Source organism: Haliotis rubra, unplaced genomic scaffold (assembly GCF_003918875.1).
Source record: "Haliotis rubra isolate DU_JTF1 unplaced genomic scaffold, ASM391887v1 Scf1375, whole genome shotgun sequence".
NCBI classification, from domain to species: domain Eukaryota; kingdom Metazoa; phylum Mollusca; class Gastropoda; order Lepetellida; family Haliotidae; genus Haliotis; species Haliotis rubra.
In genome coordinates, this window is record NW_025765309.1 from 112,471 (window position 1) to 136,320 (window position 23,850).

The window sequence follows — 23,850 nt, forward strand, 5'->3', positions numbered from 1 at the left end:
CAAACCTACACTGACTATTCTTTTTATATGGAGTTTTGATAACGTACTCATCTCCCTGTTTTAGTGTCATGTGCAAACCGACACATTGTATTTACTCTGCAATATTGATGTACTGAAAACCAAAAATAAGTACATGATCTGCTGGTCGCCTCCTGTATAAATATACAGCAACAGACGCAGCACTTTGTCAAACCTTCAAATTGTGTCCGTTTGATTGGCTAGGCGAACAGAAAAGCAATTTGTTAATGGTGCTTCGAGTCTATCTCGCAGATGAATGGGTGAGAGTGAGTGATTTAGCTTTTTCCGCAGCTTTTAGCAATATCACGGCGGGGACACAAGAAATGGGGTTCACACATTGTACCCATTTGCAAAATCGAACCCAGTTCATCAGCGTGACAAGTGAACGATTTAACCACTAGGCTGCCCCAATGAGTAACGTAGACAACACGCTCCTGTAATGTTTGTTTCTTGTCACACTCAGCAGTATTCCAGCTATATGGCGGTGTACAAGTATTCAAGGCTACCCTGATGGGGAATAACTGCATAATACAAAACAGACATTTCAGTTTATATAATTATGCATATTTTATTCACTTTTCAAATTACAATTCAAAAATACATAGATAAATTAATAATGCTGGCGCTGTATAGCGAGCACTGCAGTCTTTGTTTCAACATATTCCTAGACTGGTTACCTCTGCTTTACATGCTGAAAAAGAAATAAAAACAGTCACAAGACCTTCAATACGACAAATTACATCATTATAACAATACAATGTACATAGTCAGACAAGCGAACACTCATAAATAGAGACGGCATAAGAGATAATATACATTATGCTGGATCCAAACCTCTGAAGAAGTAAAGCAGGACCACTTTGGTTATATTTCAGTGTATGAGACTTCAGTACCACAATTACCATATTGCAGGCAAAGACCAGAATCTGATAGCACTTGGGTAGATAGACTTAAACGTTCGTTTGATTGTACTAAGAAAATCCACCAGCGACACATTGAGACGATAGCCTTACAGATGGAAATGTGTTCAAGTAAAGAAACTACCACTATGACCGAGTAAGGTCACTGGTCGGTGAAAAGTTTAATTACATGGAGACAAAGTACTAATATGTGTACTAATACGGGAGATTACATCAGTCAATGTGTCAAAATGCTAGATATTGGTTCAAATCCTCATTTCACCATGAGTATTATCCTGTTTCGTTGGAATTCTACCTGTTTTGAAATTACTGTTGACAGGGACGTGAAATCCAAACATTTAAAGTGTGCAGCTTGTTATACGTACCACATGTTACAAGAGCAGCTGGTGATTTCCCTGATGCTGATGGTACGGGAAGAAGAGTCAGTGCAGGTGACGGTGTAGTTCTTGAGTGACGTCTCGACAGGGATGCAACATCTGCACTCCTTCACCATCGCGTTATTATTAGTCACGTCGAAGGTGACAGTACTAGGACCGCAGTCACCTTTGCAGGAGTACTGCTCTACCTCAAAGCTGTCGACACAGCCCTGAACGCCAATCGTGACCTTTTCAGGAGAGGGTTGACATGTCTTCTTTCTGCATTCATACTTGCAGCAAGAACCTTCGGGAGCAAGAATCATATCTTCGGTGTCCTGGAATGAATAGTTTGTGTACATTTTCACCTCATTTATCATTTTCGTTGGGATCCTAAATGGGATTGTTCTTACATTATTTCGAGAATTGGTTGGTTACATACAGGTGCATATTATGATAAATGGATTGTTTTTATTTTCTCCATGATTGAAGATTACAGGTTATTGGATAACATTAAACATGAACACAGATTTGATTTAAACGGCAGCAAGACGTGTGCACGTGATATCTATACAATGAAATGAGGATACAAAAGATGATACAATTTCTTAAAATAGCGTGCTAATAAGGAACATACAATCTCTCCACGTTTCAAATGGAACATCCGAAAAACAGTCGGGTACCCCTCCAAGCATAAAAGACATAATGACATCGTCATCAGGCCAAGGTGTTCACATAAATGACACCACATAAACTTTCAAACAGTTCATTTCTTTCAAATAGAGCACAACATAAGGGTGTGTTGGACAATGTCAGTTGCTACTCTTCCACACTCACATTCACCAGATTTGATTTGGCTGACACCGAGTTTGCTATTGTTGATAAATCTTTAATTCTGCCGGGAGCATGGATAGCTTGTTGCCATATATTCAGTGTAACTTGTTGTCTGATTAAGGCATATCTATTCAAATCCTTCCTGTCAGATAGTTGTCTCTGTTATGACTTAGTCTCCACTTGCTTTATTCTCTCACCCTAAATGGGATTGTTCTTACATCATGTCGAGAATTGGCTGGTTACATGCAGGTACTTGTTATGATATACAGTTAGGGATCGTGAATGTTTCTGGCGATATCGAAGTGAAGACTGAGCGCACAATTACTTAAACTTGTCATATTAACCTATTTGTTCTGTGTATTAATCATGTTAATGTTCACTAAATATTTTTAAATAGGTAATATCATATTCTATTCTTAAGGAAAAAAGTGGTTTACAGTTAAGATTGTTTTGATTTACATATTTGTGTCGCATATTTGCATATTTACGTGCCATTACATCTTTCCTTTTTACGCACAGGTAATTGAGGATAATGAGAACGTGTGTTGGGGATGGCAGAGGGGTCCACAAGGATCAATGTGTGACCTCTGATAGCATGGAAATGACGTGTCCCTCCAAAGGGATACTCCTTCCGAATAACCACAAGAAAACGTAACTTACGGAATTGCATGACTTTACACAGTTATCAGTAGGCATTGGCTCGCCTTCTTCACAGATGAACTTGGTACAGTTATCGGCTGGATCTGTGATGCTTTCTCCGTTCTAGAAGAATTGAATAGCATTTAAGTTACTCTTGGGACGACGTCTTGTAAAACGTCCAGCAGTAGTGTATCTTTACAGACATCACATCATCTAAAACACTTATAATTGACTGTACGATTGATCATATTTCCAAACAATTACATTCAGCGACAATAATTTCTTTGTAACTATGTTTCATTAACAAGGTTCAGAAGAGACAAGTGCCATCTTGTCATCACGAATGGTGGATAACTATGACATTACTGCCTCATTCGTCCACTGACTAGACAATATTAGTAGTGACGTTGAACTGGTAACTCACCTTATAAATTTTGCCATTATACACACAGTCTAGACATTCCTCGATCGTGACGCAATCTGCACCACGCCTCATGGTGTTGTTGGTGCACATACAACCAGGTTTTGGAGGGGACTCGCAGTTGTCCCTCGGGCTCCTGTCTTCACAAGTCATTTGGCAGTAGGTGTAGTTACTATACTCTTCGTTGGCTTTGTCGCATACTGAAAAAAGGAAACTTTGTCATAGATTTTGGCGTTCGGTTTAAGTTCCCGGTTAGGTTTGATCTCCAGAAACCCAAACTTGTAGTGAATCGGGACTAATGGGATCGGTTGGCCAGACTTGGTTCCTGCATATTGGTGTCAATCACTGTATTGTCTGGTCAAGTGTCTGGTCGTTATTTAGCTAGCCTGTTGCCATAATACAACAGTAGCAAGTAGCAAGTTATATGGAAACTATGTAGTAAAACATAGTGGACAAAATACTTATATTTTTCGTAGGAAAAAATAATGTTCTTCTACGTGTATACACTTAGTCTGTGCTTTAACTATCTTGGAAATAATCACAGGCTATGACGGGAACATTAATGTGTTTATATTTGTTGGTAATTGTCATAATTTATCTCATGAAACGGTCAATGATAAAAACAAACAACATCGCTCATAAAAGGAGGGCGACTGAATGTACTCACTGCATGGTTCCTCGTAGCAATCACGGGTCTCCAATTTATCCAAGTGTTCGCACCTCACATCATTTTGTGTATCACGTGTTCTTGTGACATTCTGAAGTCCACATGTGCCTTCACATGTTGTCCATTCGCTCCATATATACTTGTTGCCTTTTTCGAGAAAATATGATATGTGTTTACCGTTCAAGCATATGTACTATTTGATGCCGTCACCACTAAATGTTACACTTAGCCCCCTGAGTAATTGTTACATTGTTTGAGTAACATGAGAATGTTAGCAGGTGGAGTAAACGTAATGTTGTGTCTGAGTAAACATGAGAATGTTAGCAGGTGGAGTAAACGTTACACTGTGTCTGAGTAAACATGAGAATGTTAGCAGGTGGAGTAAACGTTACATTGTTAGCAGACGTAGAAAACGGTACATAGCTAGCCGTTTGAGAAAACCTTTACTTCTACAATTATTGTTATGTAGATCAGAAGCTTACAATAGCAGGGTTCTCCGCAAGGTTCTTGGGTCTGCTCAGTAATTTGACAGCTCTTGTCGTCGGGATTTGCGATTGTGAAGTTCCTTGTCTTGATACCTGAAGCTTCACCATCCTTGATGCAGTCCTTACTGCAAGATGTCCAAGCAGTCCATACAGGATCGCAGCCTGTGAGAGAAAAGAATGATATTCTATTCATCAAATCATTCACCTGAATGTGAATACCACTAATTCAGAGCAGCATCAGTGAACCTCGCACATTATATTTAGGTTGGAAATTAAACTTTAGCAAAGGACTTGTGAAAAATTAGGCTTTCCGATATGTATTTCTCAACTTCACTGAAGACGTCACGAGCCTAGCTGAGTTCACGAAAGAGAGGTGAGTATGTCGTGCATTATAATCAGTTTAACTTTTTTTTCCTGTATATTTGCACCAGAACGCTAAAATGAAAGTAATTTTATGATGCACATTCATATTACTGCATGGTACACTAGTCATGGGCCTGACATACTTAAGACCCTCAGAGAAACGAGTCTGAACAAATCTGGCAACTGAAGATTGCGAACTTACATTCGGCAGTTCCACAAGGTTCTGTCTCCACTTCTCTGGGGCCGTTTTCACATTCCTTGCCGTCGCATTTAGGGCCATCGCACTCTCTTTGTCTTGTCATGTTCCTGTCCCTGCACATCTTTCCATTACAAGTGATGGTTGACCATTCGGCCCACTCCTTATACGTACCATCAACTGCAAGAGTAAACGGATATTACAGCCAGATCAGCAATGCCGAGCCATTGTTATGTTTGCTAGAGAGTGGACAGGTAACGTTAGGGAAGGAAAATAGTCGGACATGCAATGCTTAATACACACTTTCAAAAATATAAATGAATAAGATTTGACTATTGAAAGTCGATATTTATCCTTATATACTAGCCATTTCATTGGAAGTAAATTAGGACAATAAAGATCAATCGACTTTAGGTTCTAATCGTTGTTAACTCTTTAGCATAACGTACTTGGTGATTTGGGAACCTTGGTGGCGTTTCCGTCTTCGCATTTCCTGAAACACATGGAGTGGGCTTCATTAGACAAAAGCTAAAGATAACATGCAGAATTTAGTAGGTGTTCTGCGATGTATGTGTGAGAACATATGTATGTTTTTATGCAAGAGCATGAGTCCTTATCCAGCTTGCGTGTTTGTGCTGTTCCTGCTGACAGCGCCATCAGCCAAGCCGGTTACAATGCTTATACTAGCTGAGAGGTTTAATGACATGGTCATCGTGATAGTTGCCAAGCATTAATTCAGACTGAGAAGACAACAACTGCCTTCTTTTGTACAGACACTGATTTTAAAATTTATTTGAAAATGCGCCTTTATTGGCGATGTTCATTTCAACAACGTTTGTTTATACGTACACAGTGAAACACTCCTCATCGACAGTAGTGCCGCTTTTGATGATGTCACCCTGATAATCACAGGGACATAGTGGTACAACGCAATCGGCGGTCTCTGTCTCTGGGTTCTGCTTATCGCACGTAACTGCGCTCTGTGACACCCTGTAGAAACAAACATATTTGGTTATAGATTGTAACACATGTATGTATACAGTGCATACCGTGTTTCTTAAGTATCATTGTGTATGTTAAACATGGGATCATGTCTATATTCAAATTCCAAACATCAAACATATCCTAGAGAGGAAAAGTGATCAGCAGGCCACACTAACCTTGTCCTCGATTTTGTTGCATTCACTCCGCATGATGGATTGCAATCATCCCACGATGTCCATTCAGCCCAGTCGCAGCCTGGGAAAAAAACATAGTTAATAATAGTATCACCCACATTGGCGGATCAAGAGGGTGGGGGTGGGGGTTTCCAGGGGTTCGACACCCCCTTTTGAAAATGACTTAAGACCACATTGAAGATTTTTTTGCGTTGGCGGAGCCAATAGGGGGTTCAAGGGGTTCGAGTCCCCTGATCCCACCCCACCCCACCCCCCTTCAAAATTCCTGGATCCGCCCATGACCCATCACACAATAAGTCTCGTGACATACACATACCCTGGTTATAATGCCACCGTTTGTCCAGGAGAAAATTTTATCCAGGCTGACATTATAACAAAGCAGGACAGTTAAAGGCCCTGTACAATCAACAAGGTGATTGAGCTGACTGAGCGTCTCCTCGTTTTTCTGCTGCTCAGGGATTCTTGTCATTATCTGAATGCATACTGTCTTTAATGTAATAAAGGGTTGTATATATTCAGTAAAAATACAGATAATAAACACAAATTGATAACAGTAAACATCAGCTTGCTATATTATGTTCGCCACATCATAAAACATCACGAAATATTCTACTGCTTTACTTTTAACTTTGTTAGGTACCAGTCGTAGTCAGTGTTTTGACATGCCAGTAGTTGTTCGGCTATGTGATATAAACCCCAGTCATGTATACTGTCAAGTCAGTCATAACCAAAACAATGTAAATACTTACATGCAGCCTTAGGTCCACAGACAAATTTCTTCTCATTGTTACATTTGCTGAAAAAAAGCGATTGGTATAGCATGAAGATACATCCATCAAAGGATTACATGTTTCTGTCTTGATAATAGAGAAGTTACACTATCAGAATATTGTGTACAGGTTTAAATTATCTCCTCACCCGACCGATGAGGAATAACTCTACTACCATTAGCATTAGCTGCTAAAAGATACCATTTTCATATTCCACAGCACTATGTTTCACTACATTTGAAATTTCAAGAAGAATATTGTAAAAGAATTGTGTATTTTATTCCCATCCAGAGCAGAAGATTATACCAGAATACGATATGATCTCCTGAATGACATTCGTGTTCAAACATTCTTTCATTCTTCCATTCAGTTACACGGTTTCAGTTATTGCACAGAAAGACAATAGACAACTTATCATCACTGAAGCTCATGTGGACAAGTGGAATAAAAAACGTCATTTGTTAAGTGTTGATGTGGAGGAAACTCACTCTCTATAGACTCACTTACTCGTGAAGGTCCAGGTTAGAATATTGGCCTTCAGTAACCCATGCTTGTCGTAAGAGGCGACAAACGGGATCGTGTGGTCAGGCTCGCTGACTTGGTTGACACATGTCATCGGTTCCTATCGATGATCCTTTTTTGTTGATCATTGGATTGTCTGGTCCAGACTCGATTATTTACAGACCACCGCCATATAGCTGGAATATTGCTGAGTGCGGCGTAAAACTAAGCTCACTCACTCACTCATAGACTTACAGCAAAGAATACAAAGTAGGCTTGCTTTGATACAAATTATAAGTTGATAGTTTAGTTATCAGTATTATGTATTATAACAAGAATATAAAATTTATATTTAATAGAAATATATGAAAAGACTTCAAATACCATTCTTCACATGGGCTTCCGGATGGTGATGGGTAAACTTCATTTTCGTTGTATTTTTTCCCCTCACTGTCGTAACATCCGCACTCTTCTTTAGGTATGCATTTGCCGTCCTCCATCTTGTAGCCCTCCTCGCAGACACATGTTTCACCAATGACACAGTCCCTGAACTCAAGCAGGCAGCGGAAAATCGCATTCCATAACAGGTCTCGCACGTCTCATTGCAGTTAGTGCTGATTTTCATGTTTTCACCACAGACAGCTACACAAACGAAAATAAATAGTGAATGTTCCTTTATGTCAAAGAGAATTAGTTCACGTGTAAAAAAAACTAGCTTGTATCAACTAACTTGTAGCATCTTAAATGTATACTATTGTCTGGTGTGAAAAAACTAGCTTGTACCAACTAACTTGTAGCTTCTATAAGGTATACTCTTGTCTAGTGTGAGAACCTAGGTCGTGCCAACTAACATGAGGCCTCCAAAAGGCATACAAATGATAGTCTAACTTACGTGTAGAACAGTCCGATTCACATGCCAACTCCTGCACTTTACTCTCTGTGCAGGTACATCTGGTGTCATCAGAACAGTTTCTATTTCTGGTCCTTGAAACCGTAACAGATTTACATCCAGTATCGCAGGCGGACCACTCTCCCCATGGTTCCCAGCATGTTGGCGGCCCTGAAATAACATTTAGTGACAGATATTCACGTCGAGGAGGGAAATATTTGAAAGAAATATCTTCTTTATAATTGTATTTGTTCTTTGATAATAGACGGTGCCATACGGTAGCCTAGCAGTTAAGCGTTCGCTCGTCACGCGAGTTCGATTCTCCACATGGGTACACTATGTAAAGCCCATTTTCGGTGTCCCCCGATGTGATATTGCTAAACTCGAGCAAACCTAAACTCAATCACTGATTTTCAGAAAGAATACAGTGTAGTACAAGACATTGCAATTTAGAATATATGATTATTCATAATTCTGTAAATTTTAATTATGTTCTGACCTGAGATGCAAATAAATCCTTTCAGCCTACAGTAACAGAGCTGATGTGTATCAATTCTATTGAGATTTTACATTTGATCCTATACAAGCATCGAGCATGATCAGTATGGTCCATATATTAAGCGACATGTTGCTGTGACCTTTCCGTAGTAAGATCGACAATGCGTGTAATGGTTTACATGTACTTCGTTACTTCCACTTGTTTATGTTGTACCAGATGTCGTAGTACCACTGGTTGTTATTCTATCTGAAGTGGTAGTTCCTCTATCTGTTGTACCAGATTTAGTAGGTTTTTCTTGTACCAGATGTAGTTATATCACTGGTTGTTGTACCAGATGTAATAGTTCCACTGGTTGTTCTAGTACCTGAAGTGTTGTTGTACTATATGTACTAGTACTACTTGTTGTTGTACCAGATGTAGGAGAACCACTGGTTGTTGTACCAGATGTAGTAGAACCACGGGTTGTTGTACCAGATGTAGTAGAACCACTGGTTGTCGTACCAGATATGGTAGTACCACTGGTTGTTGTTGTACTAGATGTGTTAGTACCACTGGTTGTTGTACCACAAGTTGTAGTACCACTGGTTGTTGTACCAGATGTGTTAGTACCACTGGTTGTTGTACCAGATATGTTAGTACCACTGGTTGTTGTTGTACCAGATGTGGTAGTACCACTGGTTGTTGTACCAGATATGTTAGTACCACTGGTTGTTGTTTTACCAGATGTGGTAGTACCACTGGTTGTTGTTGTACCAGATGTAGTAGTACCACTGGTTGTTGTTGTACCAGATGTGTTAGTACCAATGGTTGTTGTATCAGATGTAGTAGTACCACTGGTTGTATGAGATGTAGTAGTACCACTGGTTGTTGTTGTACCAGATGTGTTAGTACCACTGGTTGTTCTGCCAGATGTGTTAGTACCACTGGTTGTTGTACCAGATGTGTAAGTACCACTGGTTGTTGTACCAGATGTGTTAGTACCACTGGTTGTTGTACCAGATGTAGTAGTACCACTGGTTCTTCTTGTACCAGATGTGTTAGTACTAATGGTTGTTGTACCAGATGTGTTAGTACCACTGGTTGTTGCACCAGATGTGTTAGTACTAATGGTTGTTGTTGTACCAGATGTGTTAGTACTAATGGTTGTTGTACCAGATGTGGTAGTACTAATGGTTGTTGTACCAGATGTGTTAGTACCACTGGTTGTTGCACCAGATGTGTTAGTACCACTGGTTGTTGTACCAGATCTAGTAGAACCACTGGTTGTTGTACCGGATGTGTTAGTACCACTGGTTGTTGTACCAGATGTGGTAGTACCACTGGTTGTTGTTGTACCAGATGTGTTAGTACCACTGGTTGTTGTACCAGATGTTGTAGTACCACTGGTTGTTGTACCAGATGTTGTAGTACCACTGGTTGTTGTACCAGATGTGTTGGTACCACTGGTTGTTGTACCAGATGTTGTAGTTCCACTGGTTGTTGTACCAGATGTTGTAGTACCACTGGTTGTTGTACCAGATATGGTAGTACCACTGGTTGTTGTTGTACCAGATGTGTTAGTACCACTGGTTGTTGTACCAGATGTGTTAGTACCACTGGTTGTTGTACCAGATGTAGTAGTACCACTGGCTGTTGTACCAGATTTGTAGCGCCACTGGTCGTTGTACCAGATGTGTTGGTACCGCTGGTTGTTGTACCAGATGTTGTAGTTCCACTGGTTGTTGTACCAGATGTTGTAGTACCACTGGTTGTTGTACCAGATGTTGTAGTACCACTGGTTGTTGTTGTACCAGATGTGTTTGTACCACTGGTTGTTGTACCAGATGTTGTAGTACCACTGGTTGTTGTACCAGATGTAGTAGTACCACTGGTTGTTGTTGTACCAGATGTGTTTGTACCACTGGTTGTTGTACCAGATGTTGTAGTACCACTGGTTGTTGTACCAGATATGGTAGTACCACTGGTTGTTGAACCAGATGTGTTAGTACCACTGGTTGTTGTACCAGATGTAGTAGTACCACTGGCTGTTGTACCAGATTTGTAGCGCCACTGGTCGTTGTACCAGATGTGTTGGTACCACTGGTTGTTGTACCAGATGTTGTAGCTCCACTGGTTGTTGTACCAGATGTTGTAGTACCACTGGTTGTTGTACCAGATATGGTAGTACCACTGGTTGTTGTTGTACCAGATGTGTTGGTACCACTGGTTGTTGTATCAGATGTTGTAGTACCACTGGCTGTTGTACCAGATTTGTAGCGCCACTGGTCGTTGTACCAGATGTGTTGGTACCGCTGGTTGTTGTACCAGATGTAGTAGTACCACTGGTTGTTGTACCAGATGTAGTAGTACCGCTGGTTGTTGTACCAGATGTGTTAATACTACTGGTTGTTGTTCCAGATGTAGTAGTACCACTGGTTGTTGTAACAGATGTGTTAGTACTACTGGTTGTTGTTCCAGATGTGTTAGTACTACTGGTTGTTGTTCCAGATGTAGTAGTACCACTGGTTGTTGTACCAGATGTGTTAGTACTACTGGTTGTTGTTCCAGATGTGTTAGTACTACTGGTTGTTGTACCAGATGTGGTAGTACCACTGGTTGTTGTACCAGATATGTTAGTACCACTGGTTGTTGTTTTACCAGATGTGGTAGTACCACTGGTTGTTGTTGTACCAGATGTAGTAGTACCACTGGTTGTTGTTGTACCAGATGTGTTAGTACCAATGGTTGTTGTATCAGATGTAGTAGTACCACTGGTTGTATGAGATGTAGTAGTACCACTGGTTGTTGTTGTACCAGATGTGTTAGTACCACTGGTTGTTCTGCCAGTTGTTGTTGCCAGATGTGTTAGTACCACTGGTTGTTGTACCAGATGTGTTAGTACCACTGGTTGTTGTACCAGATGTAGTAGTACCACTGGTTCTTGTTGTACCAGATGTGTTAGTACCACTGGTTGTTGTACCAGATGTGTTAGTACCACTGGTTGTTGCACCAGATGTGTTAGTACTAATGGTTGTTGTACCAGATGTGGTAGTACTAATGGTTGTTGTACCAGATGTGTTAGTACCACTGGTTGTTGCACCAGATGTGTTAGTACCACTGGTTGTTGTACCAGATCTAGTAGAACCACTGGTTGTTGTACCGGATGTGTTAGTACCACTGGTTGTTGTACCAGATGTGGTAGTACCACTGGTTGTTGTTGTACCAGATGTGTTAGTACCACTGGTTGTTGTACCAGATGTTGTAGTACCACTGGTTGTTGTACCAGATGTAGTAGTACCACTGGTTGTTGTACCAGATGTGTTAGTACCACTGGTTGTTGTACCAGATGTGGTAGTACCACTGGTTGTTGTACCAGATGTGTTAGTACCACTGGTTGTTGTACCAGATGTGGTAGTACCACTGGTTGTTGTACCAGATCTAGTAGAACCACTGGTTGTTGTACCGGATGTGTTAGTACCACTGGTTGTTGTACCAGATGTGGTAGTACCACTGGTTGTTGTTGTACCAGATGTGTTAGTACCACTGGTTGTTGTACCAGATGTTGTAGTACCACTGGTTGTTGTACCAGATGTAGTAGTACCACTGGTTGTTGTACCAGATGTGTTAGTACCACTGGTTGTTGTACCAGATGTGGTAGTACCACTGGTTGTTGTACCAGATGTGTTAGTACCACTGGTTGTTGCACCAGATGTGTTAGTACCACTGGTTGTTGTACCAGATCTAGTAGAACCACTGGTTGTTGTACCGGATGTGTTAGTACCACTGGTTGTTGTACCAGATGTGGTAGTACCACTGGTTGTTGTTGTACCAGATGTGTTAGTACCACTGGTTGTTGTACCAGATGTTGTAGTACCACTGGTTGTTGTACCAGATGTAGTAGTACCACTGGTTGTTGTACCAGATGTGTTAGTACCACTGGTTGTTGTACCAGATGTGGTAGTACCACTGGTTGTTGTACCAGATGTGTTAGTACCACTGGTTGTTGTACCAGATGTGGTAGTACCACTGGTTGTTGTACCAGATGTTGTAGTTCCACTGGTTGTTGCACCAGATGTGTTAGTACCACTGGTTGTTGTACCAGATCTAGTAGAACCACTGGTTGTTGTACCGGATGTGTTAGTACCACTGGTTGTTGTACCAGATGTGGTAGTACTAATGGTTGTTGTACCAGATGTGGTAGTACTAATGGTTGTTGTACCAGATGTGTTAGTACCACTGGTTGTTGCACCAGATGTGTTAGTACCACTGGTTGTTGTACCAGATCTAGTAGAACCACTGGTTGTTGTACCGGATGTGTTAGTACCACTGGTTGTTGTACCAGATGTGGTAGTACCACTGGTTGTTGTTGTACCAGATGTGTTAGTACCACTGGTTGTTGTACCAGATGTTGTAGTACCACCGGTTGTTGTACCAGATGTAGTAGTACCACTGGTTGTTGTACCAGATGTGTTAGTACCACTGGTTGTTGTACCAGATGTGGTAGTACCACTGGTTGTTGTACCAGATGTGTTAGTACCACTGGTTGTTGTACCAGATGTGGTAGTACCACTGGTTGTTGTACCAGATGTTGTAGTTCCACTGGTTGTTGCACCAGATGTGTTAGTACCACTGGTTGTTGTACCAGATCTAGTAGAACCACTGGTTGTTGTACCGGATGTGTTAGTACCACTGGTTGTTGTACCAGATGTGGTAGTACCACTGGTTGTTGTTGTACCAGATGTGTTAGTACCACTGGTTGTTGTACCAGATGTTGTAGTACCACTGGTTGTTGTACCAGATGTGTTAGTACCACTGGTTGTTGACTAGATGTGTTTGTACCACTGGTTGTTGTACCAGATGTTGTAGTTCCACTGGTTGTTGTACCAGATGTTGTAGTACCACTGATTGTTGTACCAGATATGGTAGTACCACTGGTTGTTGTTGTACCAGATGTGTTAGTACCACTGGTTGTTGTACCAGATGTGTTAGTACCACTGGTTGTTGTACCAGATGTAGTAGTACCACTGGTTGTTGTTGTACCAGATGTGTTGGTACCACTGGTTGTTGTATCAGATGTTGTAGTACCACTGGCTGTTGTACCAGATTTGTAGCGCCACTGGTCGTTGTACCAGATGTGTTGGTACCGCTGGTTGTTGTACCAGATGTAGTAGTACCACTGGTTGTTGTACCAGATGTAGTAGTACCGCTGGTTGTTGTACCAGATGTGTTAGTACTACTGGTTGTTGTTCCAGATGTAGTAGTACCACTGGTTGTTGTACCAGATGTGTTAGTACTACTGGTTGTTGTTCCAGATGTGTTAGTACTACTGGTTGTTGTTCCAGATGTAGTAGTACCACTGGTTGTTGTACCAAATGTGGTAGTACCACTGGTTGTTGTACCAAATGTGGTAGTGCCAACGGTTGGATTAGTACCTGAATGTTACATGTTTGCACAATCGTGTTGTGGATTTTGAGATTCAAGTAGTAGCAAGTCGCGCGTCAATTATTTTCGGAGATATGGCTACCATATCTACATGAACCTTTTTTGATTTCAGTAAGTATATTACATTTAGGCATTACTTACCCGTGGTGGCACTGGTTGTTGTTCCGCTGGTTGTTGTTCCGCTGGTTGTTGTTCCACTGGTTGTTGTTCCACTTGTTGTTGTGCCACTGGTTGTTGTTCCACTTGTTGTTGTGCCACTGGTAGTAGTTCCTACAACAAGTGAGTTAGTGAGCGAGTTAAAATTTAACGTTGCAATGGTGTTATTTCAGCCACAAAGCGCCGAGACCAGCTGACAAATGAATCACCAGTTCAACGTCATGATTACAAGTGTTAAACGTATTCAAAACCTATAATAAGGCAGATACAAATTGCAATTACCCACTGGTATTTCTCCAGGAGATTTCGCAAACGAAGATAATAAGGAAAACCATGGTAAAGAAACAAACCATAGAATTCATATGCAAATGAAAAGGCACCCGATAAATCGTAATACTTAATACATCGATCTGTATGAAAAGTAACACTCGATTCAGTATGTGATTTAACACATCAGTAAGCATCATCCATGAAATAACACAAGTTTTGATATTGTAACTCTTTATTTCTATGTGTTATGTTGTTTGATTTCAATTTTATTAAAATGTCCCAGGCATCTGGTTTTCGACCTTGTTGTTGCTGTATAATGAGAAAATATTGAAATGGTTAGACATGAAAATGAAATACAAATCTTTCTGTAGCAATGTGAAGCAATGTGAACACAAATATGCTTCGCGAATGGAATGAAGGTCATACAATGGCTCCGCAATCGTAGCATTCCATGTGAATGTATATGCAAAGCCACACAAAATATTACGTTCATTACTTTCTGACCATCTCTAAGACAAACAAACTATGTTCTCAGCAACAACAAATACAGGTACAAAGAGGTAATGGTAAGATGGCAAACAAAACAACTCGCTTTTGCAAATTTCCTGGTGTTAATTTTGGCAATTAATACATTAAAATGTGATACAGCTAACAACACGTACAACAAACACAATATTATCAGACAGATACTTTCTGTCGGATTCCGTATAAAGATGTACAGTAATTACGAAATGAGTGGTCTCATTCCTTTCATTATAATCTTAATCAGTCATTAAAGTTCCCCCGGCAGATTACTTGGCGTAAAACTGGCATATTGTTACAAACAACTGTTTTTGTCAAGACCTATAAGGACTATTACAATCAAATCCGTATCGTCTAAGCTGTTCCTCAAAATTTAATATGCCATTGAGAGAATCTTTCATAAAACCTCAATTGCGCAGATCGATGCTCATGCTGTTGATCAATGGATTGTCTAGGCCAGACTCGATTATTTACAGACCGCCACCATATAGCTGGGATATTTCTGAGTGCGGCGTAAAACTAAACTACACACTCTTACTCACTTCATAAAACGACAAACGTACCTGTGGTTTCTTCTCCACAATAACTAATACCACCATCGTCTTTCATGGTATCCTCAAGCATACTCTTTGGCACGCTAGACTGGATAAGCGCAACGATAACTGGTATTGCTTTGTTGAGTGCTATGGGACTTGAAACCTATAAAAACACATAAGAAAGCTTTAAGGGCAAGAAGAGATGTGTTTTCACATGAAGACCGGTTAGTGAAGTTGGACTACTGTACTATTTAGTTCTGCGAATGGCGTTCAACAAGCTGGAGAAGATTGCTCAAACAAGCAAAACATCAGCTGTATGTACGGCAATATTTACTACTATGGAAATGTTCAAATGGCCTTAATAAAAAAAGTTAGCTATAGACAAACATTTGCCAGTACTCACACTGAATGTACCAAGCGATACTACAATCCTTAGATTGATCAAGGACTCTTTAGATTGAATTGTCAACCTTTTGTGTGGCATGGGATTAGTCACAGTGACTAAAACCAGCTTATTGTTTAGGAACTCCTCACTGATGTCTACAGATGCACCAGTGTCTGCAAGGAATGAAAATGTGAACATGATTAAATAGTAGCCTAGGATTTATATTCATATTAAAATATAACACAATCAGTATATTTTTTTAATTTGCTTGGTTTATTTGGTATCCGTCGGATTTTGTATATCAATTGCAATATATGTAATGTAACCTCAATCACTAAATTTTTACATTTATCCCCACACCGAGCAATATCATATACACTTTGCATCGATAAAAAGTTTACCTGTGTCGGTAATATTGAAGCTGCCTGCTACAAATACAGCAGCAAGCACAGAAAATCCATTGCGCATTTCCTCTGTCACTTCAAAAATGTTCTTTCCGTTGACAGCCTTAAAGGAAAAGGAATGTAACATGATGCATCTTTTAGTCTTACGTTATATGCAGTAATGAACACTTTCAATGTGACAGATATTGCTTTGAACCATATCGTATAGGAACATAGTCAAATCGATTAGTTCGTGGGGATTTGCTATTTCGCTACCGCGACAACGCACTGCATCACAATATTACCATTTCGTAAACACTTTTCTTTAGTTGCTTGACTGAGAAAGAAACTTTTATTACACCCTAGGACACTAGGTACGCAGTAACTTGACTCTCGAAGGAATCTATCTTTACATAAACTTACATTTCTGAAAGTAACTGCACTGAACGTAGGTGCAGATGAATCAATGACAAAGCTTCCTCATAATTTGTGATTACTGTAACTTAAACATTTGCTGTGGATTGCCTGCCAATGGCATTGGCATAAAGCTTACCTTTATTTAGTCCCCCTTCCTGAAAGCAAGATTAAATATGCCATAAGTAACGTGAATGAGACAGAAGAGTTGCCACTAGAACACTATTCAATAAAAACATATGTGTCCATTCTACTGTACCTTATGATTTTATCTTTGGACACGAAATTATACACATATTTTGATAGCAGAAAAATGGAGATGCCAAATATTGCATGTTCATTGTAGACAATACCATTCAAAGAGAAATTAATATTAATTGAGTCTGACTTACATACTCGCTATGGTCACACTACTTACCGGTGTTCTTTGAAGGTCTGAAAACAACTGTGCAGTACCAGATGCCAAACCAAACTTCAGATCACCGACTATTTCGTTCTCCTTAGTGATAATAGAGATCAAGAAACGATCACCAACTGTTTCCACAGTTGCATCCGTGATACTTTCACGTGTGCAGGTTCCTGTAAATAAATTAAGAGACAATGAATACACAAACATGACTTACACCTTGTTGTAAGAGGGAATGCAGATGGGTAGTGCCACCTGGCATGGTACGGCTATATCGTAATGTACGGCATTTTGTCTTTTATTTTAACAACCACATACTTTTATGAATCAATGCATGCAAGTCCAGCTGTAGTTGCACTGCTTGTTGTCAGTCTGATCCGTTTGAGTTTTAACCACAGTTTCGGGATTAATTTATGGCATTCACTTTCATACCTGTTGTTGCACTTGTTGTTCCAGATGTTGTTGTACCGCTGGTTGTTGTACCACTAGTGGTTGTGGTTCCACTGGTTGTTGTTCCCGATGTAGTAGTTGTACCACTGGTTGTTGTTGTACCACTAGTAGTGGTGGTGCCACTGGTTGTTGTTCCCGATGTTGTAGTTGTACCACTGGTTGTTGTTGTACCACTTGTAGTGGTGGTTCCACTGGTTGTTGTTCCTGATGTTGTAGTTGTACCACTCGTTGTTGTGCCTAGATTGTATATCAGTTATATTTCATATTATGTGTATTGTTGGTTGTGACACTGTACTCAGAAATTGTCATAGTTCCAAACCTTACATCTAGTACCATTACCTACTGTCCCCCAAAAGTCGATAAATCGCAATAATACGTACAACCCACTTTGACCATATCTCCCACAAACCTCAGGACATGAAGTCATTTGTAAGCCACAACAAACACAGATTGGAGAATAGAAATGATAAAATGGCAACCACATGAACACGTTTTTGCAGCTTTCCTGACGTTTAGTTTGTAGAAATCACAGTCAACCACAACATATTTTATTTTCGCATCCCCGACAATCTGACTTCGATCTTTATAAGTGATTAAAGGTCCCCCGGCAGATTAATTGGCATATAACCGGCATATTGTTACAAACAACTGTTCTTGTCAAGACCTATAAGGACTATTACAACCAAATCCTTATCGTCTAAGCTGTTCCTCAAAATTAAATATGCCATTGAGAGAATCTTTCATAAAACCTCAATTGCGCAGATCGATGCTCATGCTGTTGATCAATGGATTGTCTGGGCCAGACTCGATTATTTACAGACCGCCACCATATAGCTGGGATATTTCTGAGTGCGGCGTAAAACTAAACTACACACTCTTATTCACTTCATAAAACGACAAACGTACCTGTGGTTTCTTCTCCACAATAACTAATGCCACCATAGTCTTTCATGTTATCCTCAAGCATACTCTTTGTCATGCTAGACTGGATAAGCGCAACGATAACTGGTATTGCTTTGTTGAGTGCTATGGGACTTGAAACCTATAAAAACACATAAGAAAGCTTTAAGGGCAAGAAGAGATGTGTTTTCACATGAAGAGCGGTTAGCGAAGTTGGACTACTGTACTATTTAGTTCTGCGAATGGCGTTCAACAAGCTGGAGAAGATTGCTCAAACAAGCAAAACATCAGCTGTATGTACGGCAATATTTACTACTATGGAAATGTTCAAATGGCCTTAATAAAAAGTTAGCTATAGACAAACATTTGCCAGTACTCACACTGAATGTACCAAGCGATACTACAATCCTTAGATTGATCAAGGACTCTTTAGATTGAATTGTCAACCTTTTGTGTGGCATGGGATTAGTCACAGTGACTAAAACCAGCTTATTGTTTAGGAACTCCTCACTGATGTCTACAGATGCACCAGTGTCTGCAAGGAATGAAAATGTGAACATGATTAAATAGTAGCCTAGGATTTATATTCATATTAAAATATAACACAATCAGTATATTTTTTAATTTGCTTGGTTTATTTGGTATCCGTCGGATTTTGTATATCAATTGCAATATATGTAATGTAACCTCAATCACTAAATTTTTACATTTATCCCCACACCGAGCAATATCATATACACTTTGCATCGATAAAAAGTTTACCTGTGTCGGTAATATTGAAGCTGCCTGCTACAAATACAGCAGCAAGCACAGAAAATCCATTGCGCATTTCCTCTGTCACTTCAAAAATGTTCTTTCCGTTGACAGCCTTAAAGGAAAAGGAATGTAACATGATGCATCTTTTAGTCTTACGTTATATGCAGTAATGAACACTTTCAATGTGACAGATATTGCTTTGAACCATATCGTATAGGAACATAGTCAAATCGATTAGTTCGTGGGATTTGCTATTTCGCTACCGCGACAACGCACTGCATCACAATATTACCATTTCGTAAACACTTTTCTTTAGTTGCTTGACTGAGAAAGTAACTTTTATTACACCCTAGGACACTAGGTACGCAGTAACTTGACTCTCGAAGGAATCTATCTTTACATAAACTTACATTTCTGAAAGTAACTGCACTGAACGTAGGTGCAGATGAATCAATGACAAAGCTTCCTCATAATTTGTGATTACTGTAACTTAAACATTTGCTGTGGATTGCCTGCCAATGGCATTGGCATAAAGCTTACCTGATTTAGTCCCCCTTCCTGAAAGCAAGATTAAATATGCCATAAGTAACGTGAATGAGACAGAAGAGTTGCCACTAGAACACTATTCAATAAAAACATATGTGTCCATTCTACTGTACCTTATGATTTTATCTTTGGACACGAAATTATACACATATTTTGATAGCAGAAAAATGGAGATGCCAAATATTGCATGTTCATTGTAGACAATACCATTCAAAGAGAAATTAATATTAATTGAGTCTGACTTACATACTCGCTATGGTCACACTACTTACCGGTGTTCTTTGAAGGTCTGAAAACAACTGTGCAGTACCAGATGCCAAACCAAACTTCAGATCACCGACTATTTCGTTCTCCTTAGTGATAATAGAGATCAAGAAACGATCACCAACTGTTTCCACAGTTGCATCCGTGATACTTTCACGTGTGCAGGTTCCTGTAAATAAATTAAGAGACAATGAATACACAAACATGACTTACACCTTGTTGTAAGAGGGAATGCAGATGGGTAGTGCCACCTGGCATGGTACGGCTATATCGTAATGTACGGCATTTTGTCTTTTATTTTAACAACCACATACTTTTATGAATCAATGCATGCAAGTCCAGCTGTAGTTGCACTGCTTGTTGTCAGTCTGATCCGTTTGAGTTTTAACCACAGTTTCGGGATTAATTTATGGCATTCACTTTCATACCTGTTGTTGCACTTGTTGTTCCAGATGTTGTTGTACCGCTGGTTGTTGTACCACTAGTGGTTGTGGTTCCACTGGTTGTTGTTCCCGATGTAGTAGTTGTACCACTGGTTGTTGTTGTACCACTAGTAGTGGTGGTGCCACTGGTTGTTGTTCCCGATGTTGTAGTTGTACCACTGGTTGTTGTTGTACCACTTGTAGTGGTGGTTCCACTGGTTGTTGTTCCTGATGTCGTAGTTGTACCACTCGTTGTTGTGCCTAGATTGTATATCAGTTATATTTCATATTATGTGTATTGTTGGTTGTGACACTGTACTCAGAAATTGTCATAGTTCCAAACCTTACATCTAGTACCATTACCTACTGTCCCCAAAAGTCGATAAATCGCAATAATACGTACAACCCACTTTGACCATATCTCCCACAAACCTTCGGACATGAAGTCATTTGTAAGCCACAACAAACACAGATTGGAGAATAGAAATGATAAAATGGCAACCACATGAACACGTTTTTGCAGCTTTCCTGACGTTTAGTTTGTAGAAATCACAGTCAACCACAACATATTTTATTTTCGCATCCCCCGACAATCTGACTTCGATCTTTATAAGTGATTAAAGGTCCCCCGGCAGATTAATTGGCATATAACTGGCATATTGTTACAAACAACTGTTCTTGTCAAGACCTATAAGGACTATTACAACCAAATCCTTATCGTCTAAGCTGTTCCTCAAAATTAAATATGCCATTGAGAGAATCTTTCATAAAACCTCAATTGCGCAGATCGATGCTCATGCTGTTGATCAATGGATTGTCTGGGCCAGACTCGATTATTTACAGACCGCCACCATATAGCTGGGATATTTCTGAGTGCGGCGTAAAACTAAACTACACACTCTTATTCACTTCATAAAACGACAAACGTACCTGTGGTTTCTTCTCCACAATAACTAATGCCACCATAGTCATTCATGTTATCCTCAAGCATACTCTTTGTCATGCTAGACTGGATAAGCGCAACGATAACTGGTATTGCTTTGTTGAGTGCTATGGGACTTGAAACCTATAAAAACACATAAGAAAGCTTTAAGGGCAAGAAGAGATGTGTTTTCACATGAAGAGCGGTTAGCGAAGTTGGACTACTGTACTATTTAGTTCTGCGAATGGCGTTCAACAAGCTGGAGAAGATTGCTCAAACAAGCAAAACATCAGCTGTATGTACGGCAATATTTACTACTATGGAAATGTTCAAATGGCCTTAATAAAAAAAGTTAGCTATAGACAAACATTTGCCAGTACTCACACTGAATGTACCAAGCGATACTACAATCCTTAGATTGATCAAGGACTCTTTAGATTGAATTGTCAACCTTTTGTGTGGCATGGGATTAGTCACAGTGACTAAAACCAGGTTTCTGTTTAGGATCTCCTCACTGATGTCTACAGATGCACCAGTGTCTGCAAGGAATGAAAATGTGAACATGATTAAATAGTAGCCTAGGATTTATATTCATATTAAAATATAACACAATCAGTATATTTTTTAATTTGCTTGGTTTATTTGGTATCCGTCGGATTTTGTATATCAATTGCAATATATGTAATGTAACCTCAATCACTAAATTTTTACATTTATCCCCACACCGAGCAATATCATATACACTTTGCATCGATAAAAAGTTTACCTGTGTCGGTAATATTGAAGCTGCCTGCTACAAATACAGCAGCAAGCACAGAAAATCCATTGCGCATTTCCTCTGTCACTTCAAAAATGTTCTTTCCGTTGACATTCTTAAAGGAAAAGGAATGTAACATGATGCATCTTTTAGTCTTACGTTATATGCAGTAATGAACACTTTCAATGTGACAGATATTGCTTTGAACCATATCGTATAGTAACATAGTCAAATCGATTAGTTCGTGGGATTTGCTATTTCGCTACCGCGACAAGGCACTGCATCACAATATTACCATTTCGTCAACACTTTTCTTTAGTTGCTTGACTGAGAAAGTAACTTTTATTACACCCTAGGACACTAGGTACGCAGTAACCTGACTCTCGAAGGAATCTATCTTTACATAAACTTACATTTCTGAAAGTAACTGCACTGAACGTAGGTGCAGATGAATCAATGACAAAGCTTCCTCATAATTTGTGATTACTGTAACTTAAACATTTGCTGTGGATTGCCTGCCAATGGCATTGGCATAAAGCTTACCTGATTTAGTCCCCCTTCCTGAAAGCAAGATTAAATATGCCATAAGTAACGTGAATGAGGCAGAAGAGTTGCCACTAGAACACTATTCAATAAAAACATATGTGTCCATTCTACTGTACCTTATGATTTTATCTTTGGACACGAAATTATACACATATTTTGATAGCAGAAAAATGGAGATGCCAAATATTGCATGTTCATTGTAGACAATACCATTCAAAGAGAAATTAATATTAATTGAGTCTGACTTACATACTCGCTATGGTCACACTACTTACCGGTGTTCTTTGAAGGTCTGAAAACAACTGTGCAGTACCAGATGCCAAACCAAACTTCAGATCACCGACTATTTCGTTCTCCTTAGTGATAATAGAGATCAAGAAACGATCACCAACTGTTTCCACAGTTGCATCCGTGATACTTTCACGTGTGCAGGTTCCTGTAAATAAATTAAGAGACAATGAATACACAAACATGACTTACACCTTGTTGTAAGAGGGAATGCAGATGGGTAGTGCCACCTGGCATGGTACGGCTATATCGTAATGTACGGCATTTTGTCTTTATTTTAACAACCACATACTTTTATGAATCAATGCATGCAAGTCCAGCTGTAGTTGCACTGCTTGTTGTCAGTCTGATCCGTTTGAGTTTTAAGCACAGTTTCGGGATTAATTTATGGCATTCACTTTCATACCTGTTGTTGCACTTGTTGTTCCAGATGTTGTTGTACCGCTGGTTGTTGTACCACTAGTGGTTGTGGTTCCACTGGTTGTTGTTCCCGATGTAGTAGTTGTACCACTGGTTGTTGTTGTACCACTAGTAGTGGTGGTGCCACTGGTTGTTGTTCCCGATGTTGTAGTTGTACCACTGGTTGTTGTTGTACCACTTGTAGTGGTGGTTCCACTGGTTGTTGTTCCTGATGTCGTAGTTGTACCACTCGTTGTTGTGCCTAGATTGTAAATCAGTTATATTTCATATTATGTGTATTGTTGGTTGTGACACTGTACTCAGAAATTGTCATAGTTCCAAACCTTACATCTAGTACCATTACCTACTGTCCC

General features: G+C 39.7%; 1 protein-coding gene across 1 annotated transcript; it reads right to left on the reverse strand.

Moving 5' to 3' along the window:
- Positions 1 to 566: 566 nt before the first annotated feature.
- On the reverse strand, positions 567 to 21,540 carry LOC124268371 (SCO-spondin-like). The gene is made up of 19 exons (XM_046703341.1): positions 21,495 to 21,540; positions 20,151 to 20,311; positions 19,873 to 19,890; positions 19,339 to 19,444; positions 17,239 to 17,399; positions 16,425 to 16,530; positions 8,238 to 8,405; positions 7,730 to 7,943; positions 6,824 to 6,870; positions 6,057 to 6,135; positions 5,746 to 5,886; positions 5,346 to 5,389; positions 4,903 to 5,076; positions 4,335 to 4,499; positions 3,853 to 3,999; positions 3,189 to 3,385; positions 2,786 to 2,887; positions 1,304 to 1,629; positions 567 to 709 (listed from the first exon to the last, which is right to left on the reverse strand). Exons 1-19 carry the CDS (start codon positions 21,538 to 21,540, stop codon positions 703 to 705), a joined length of 2,409 nt encoding a protein of 802 aa, XP_046559297.1. The 3' UTR covers positions 567 to 702.
- Positions 21,541 to 23,850: the final 2,310 nt, after the last annotated feature.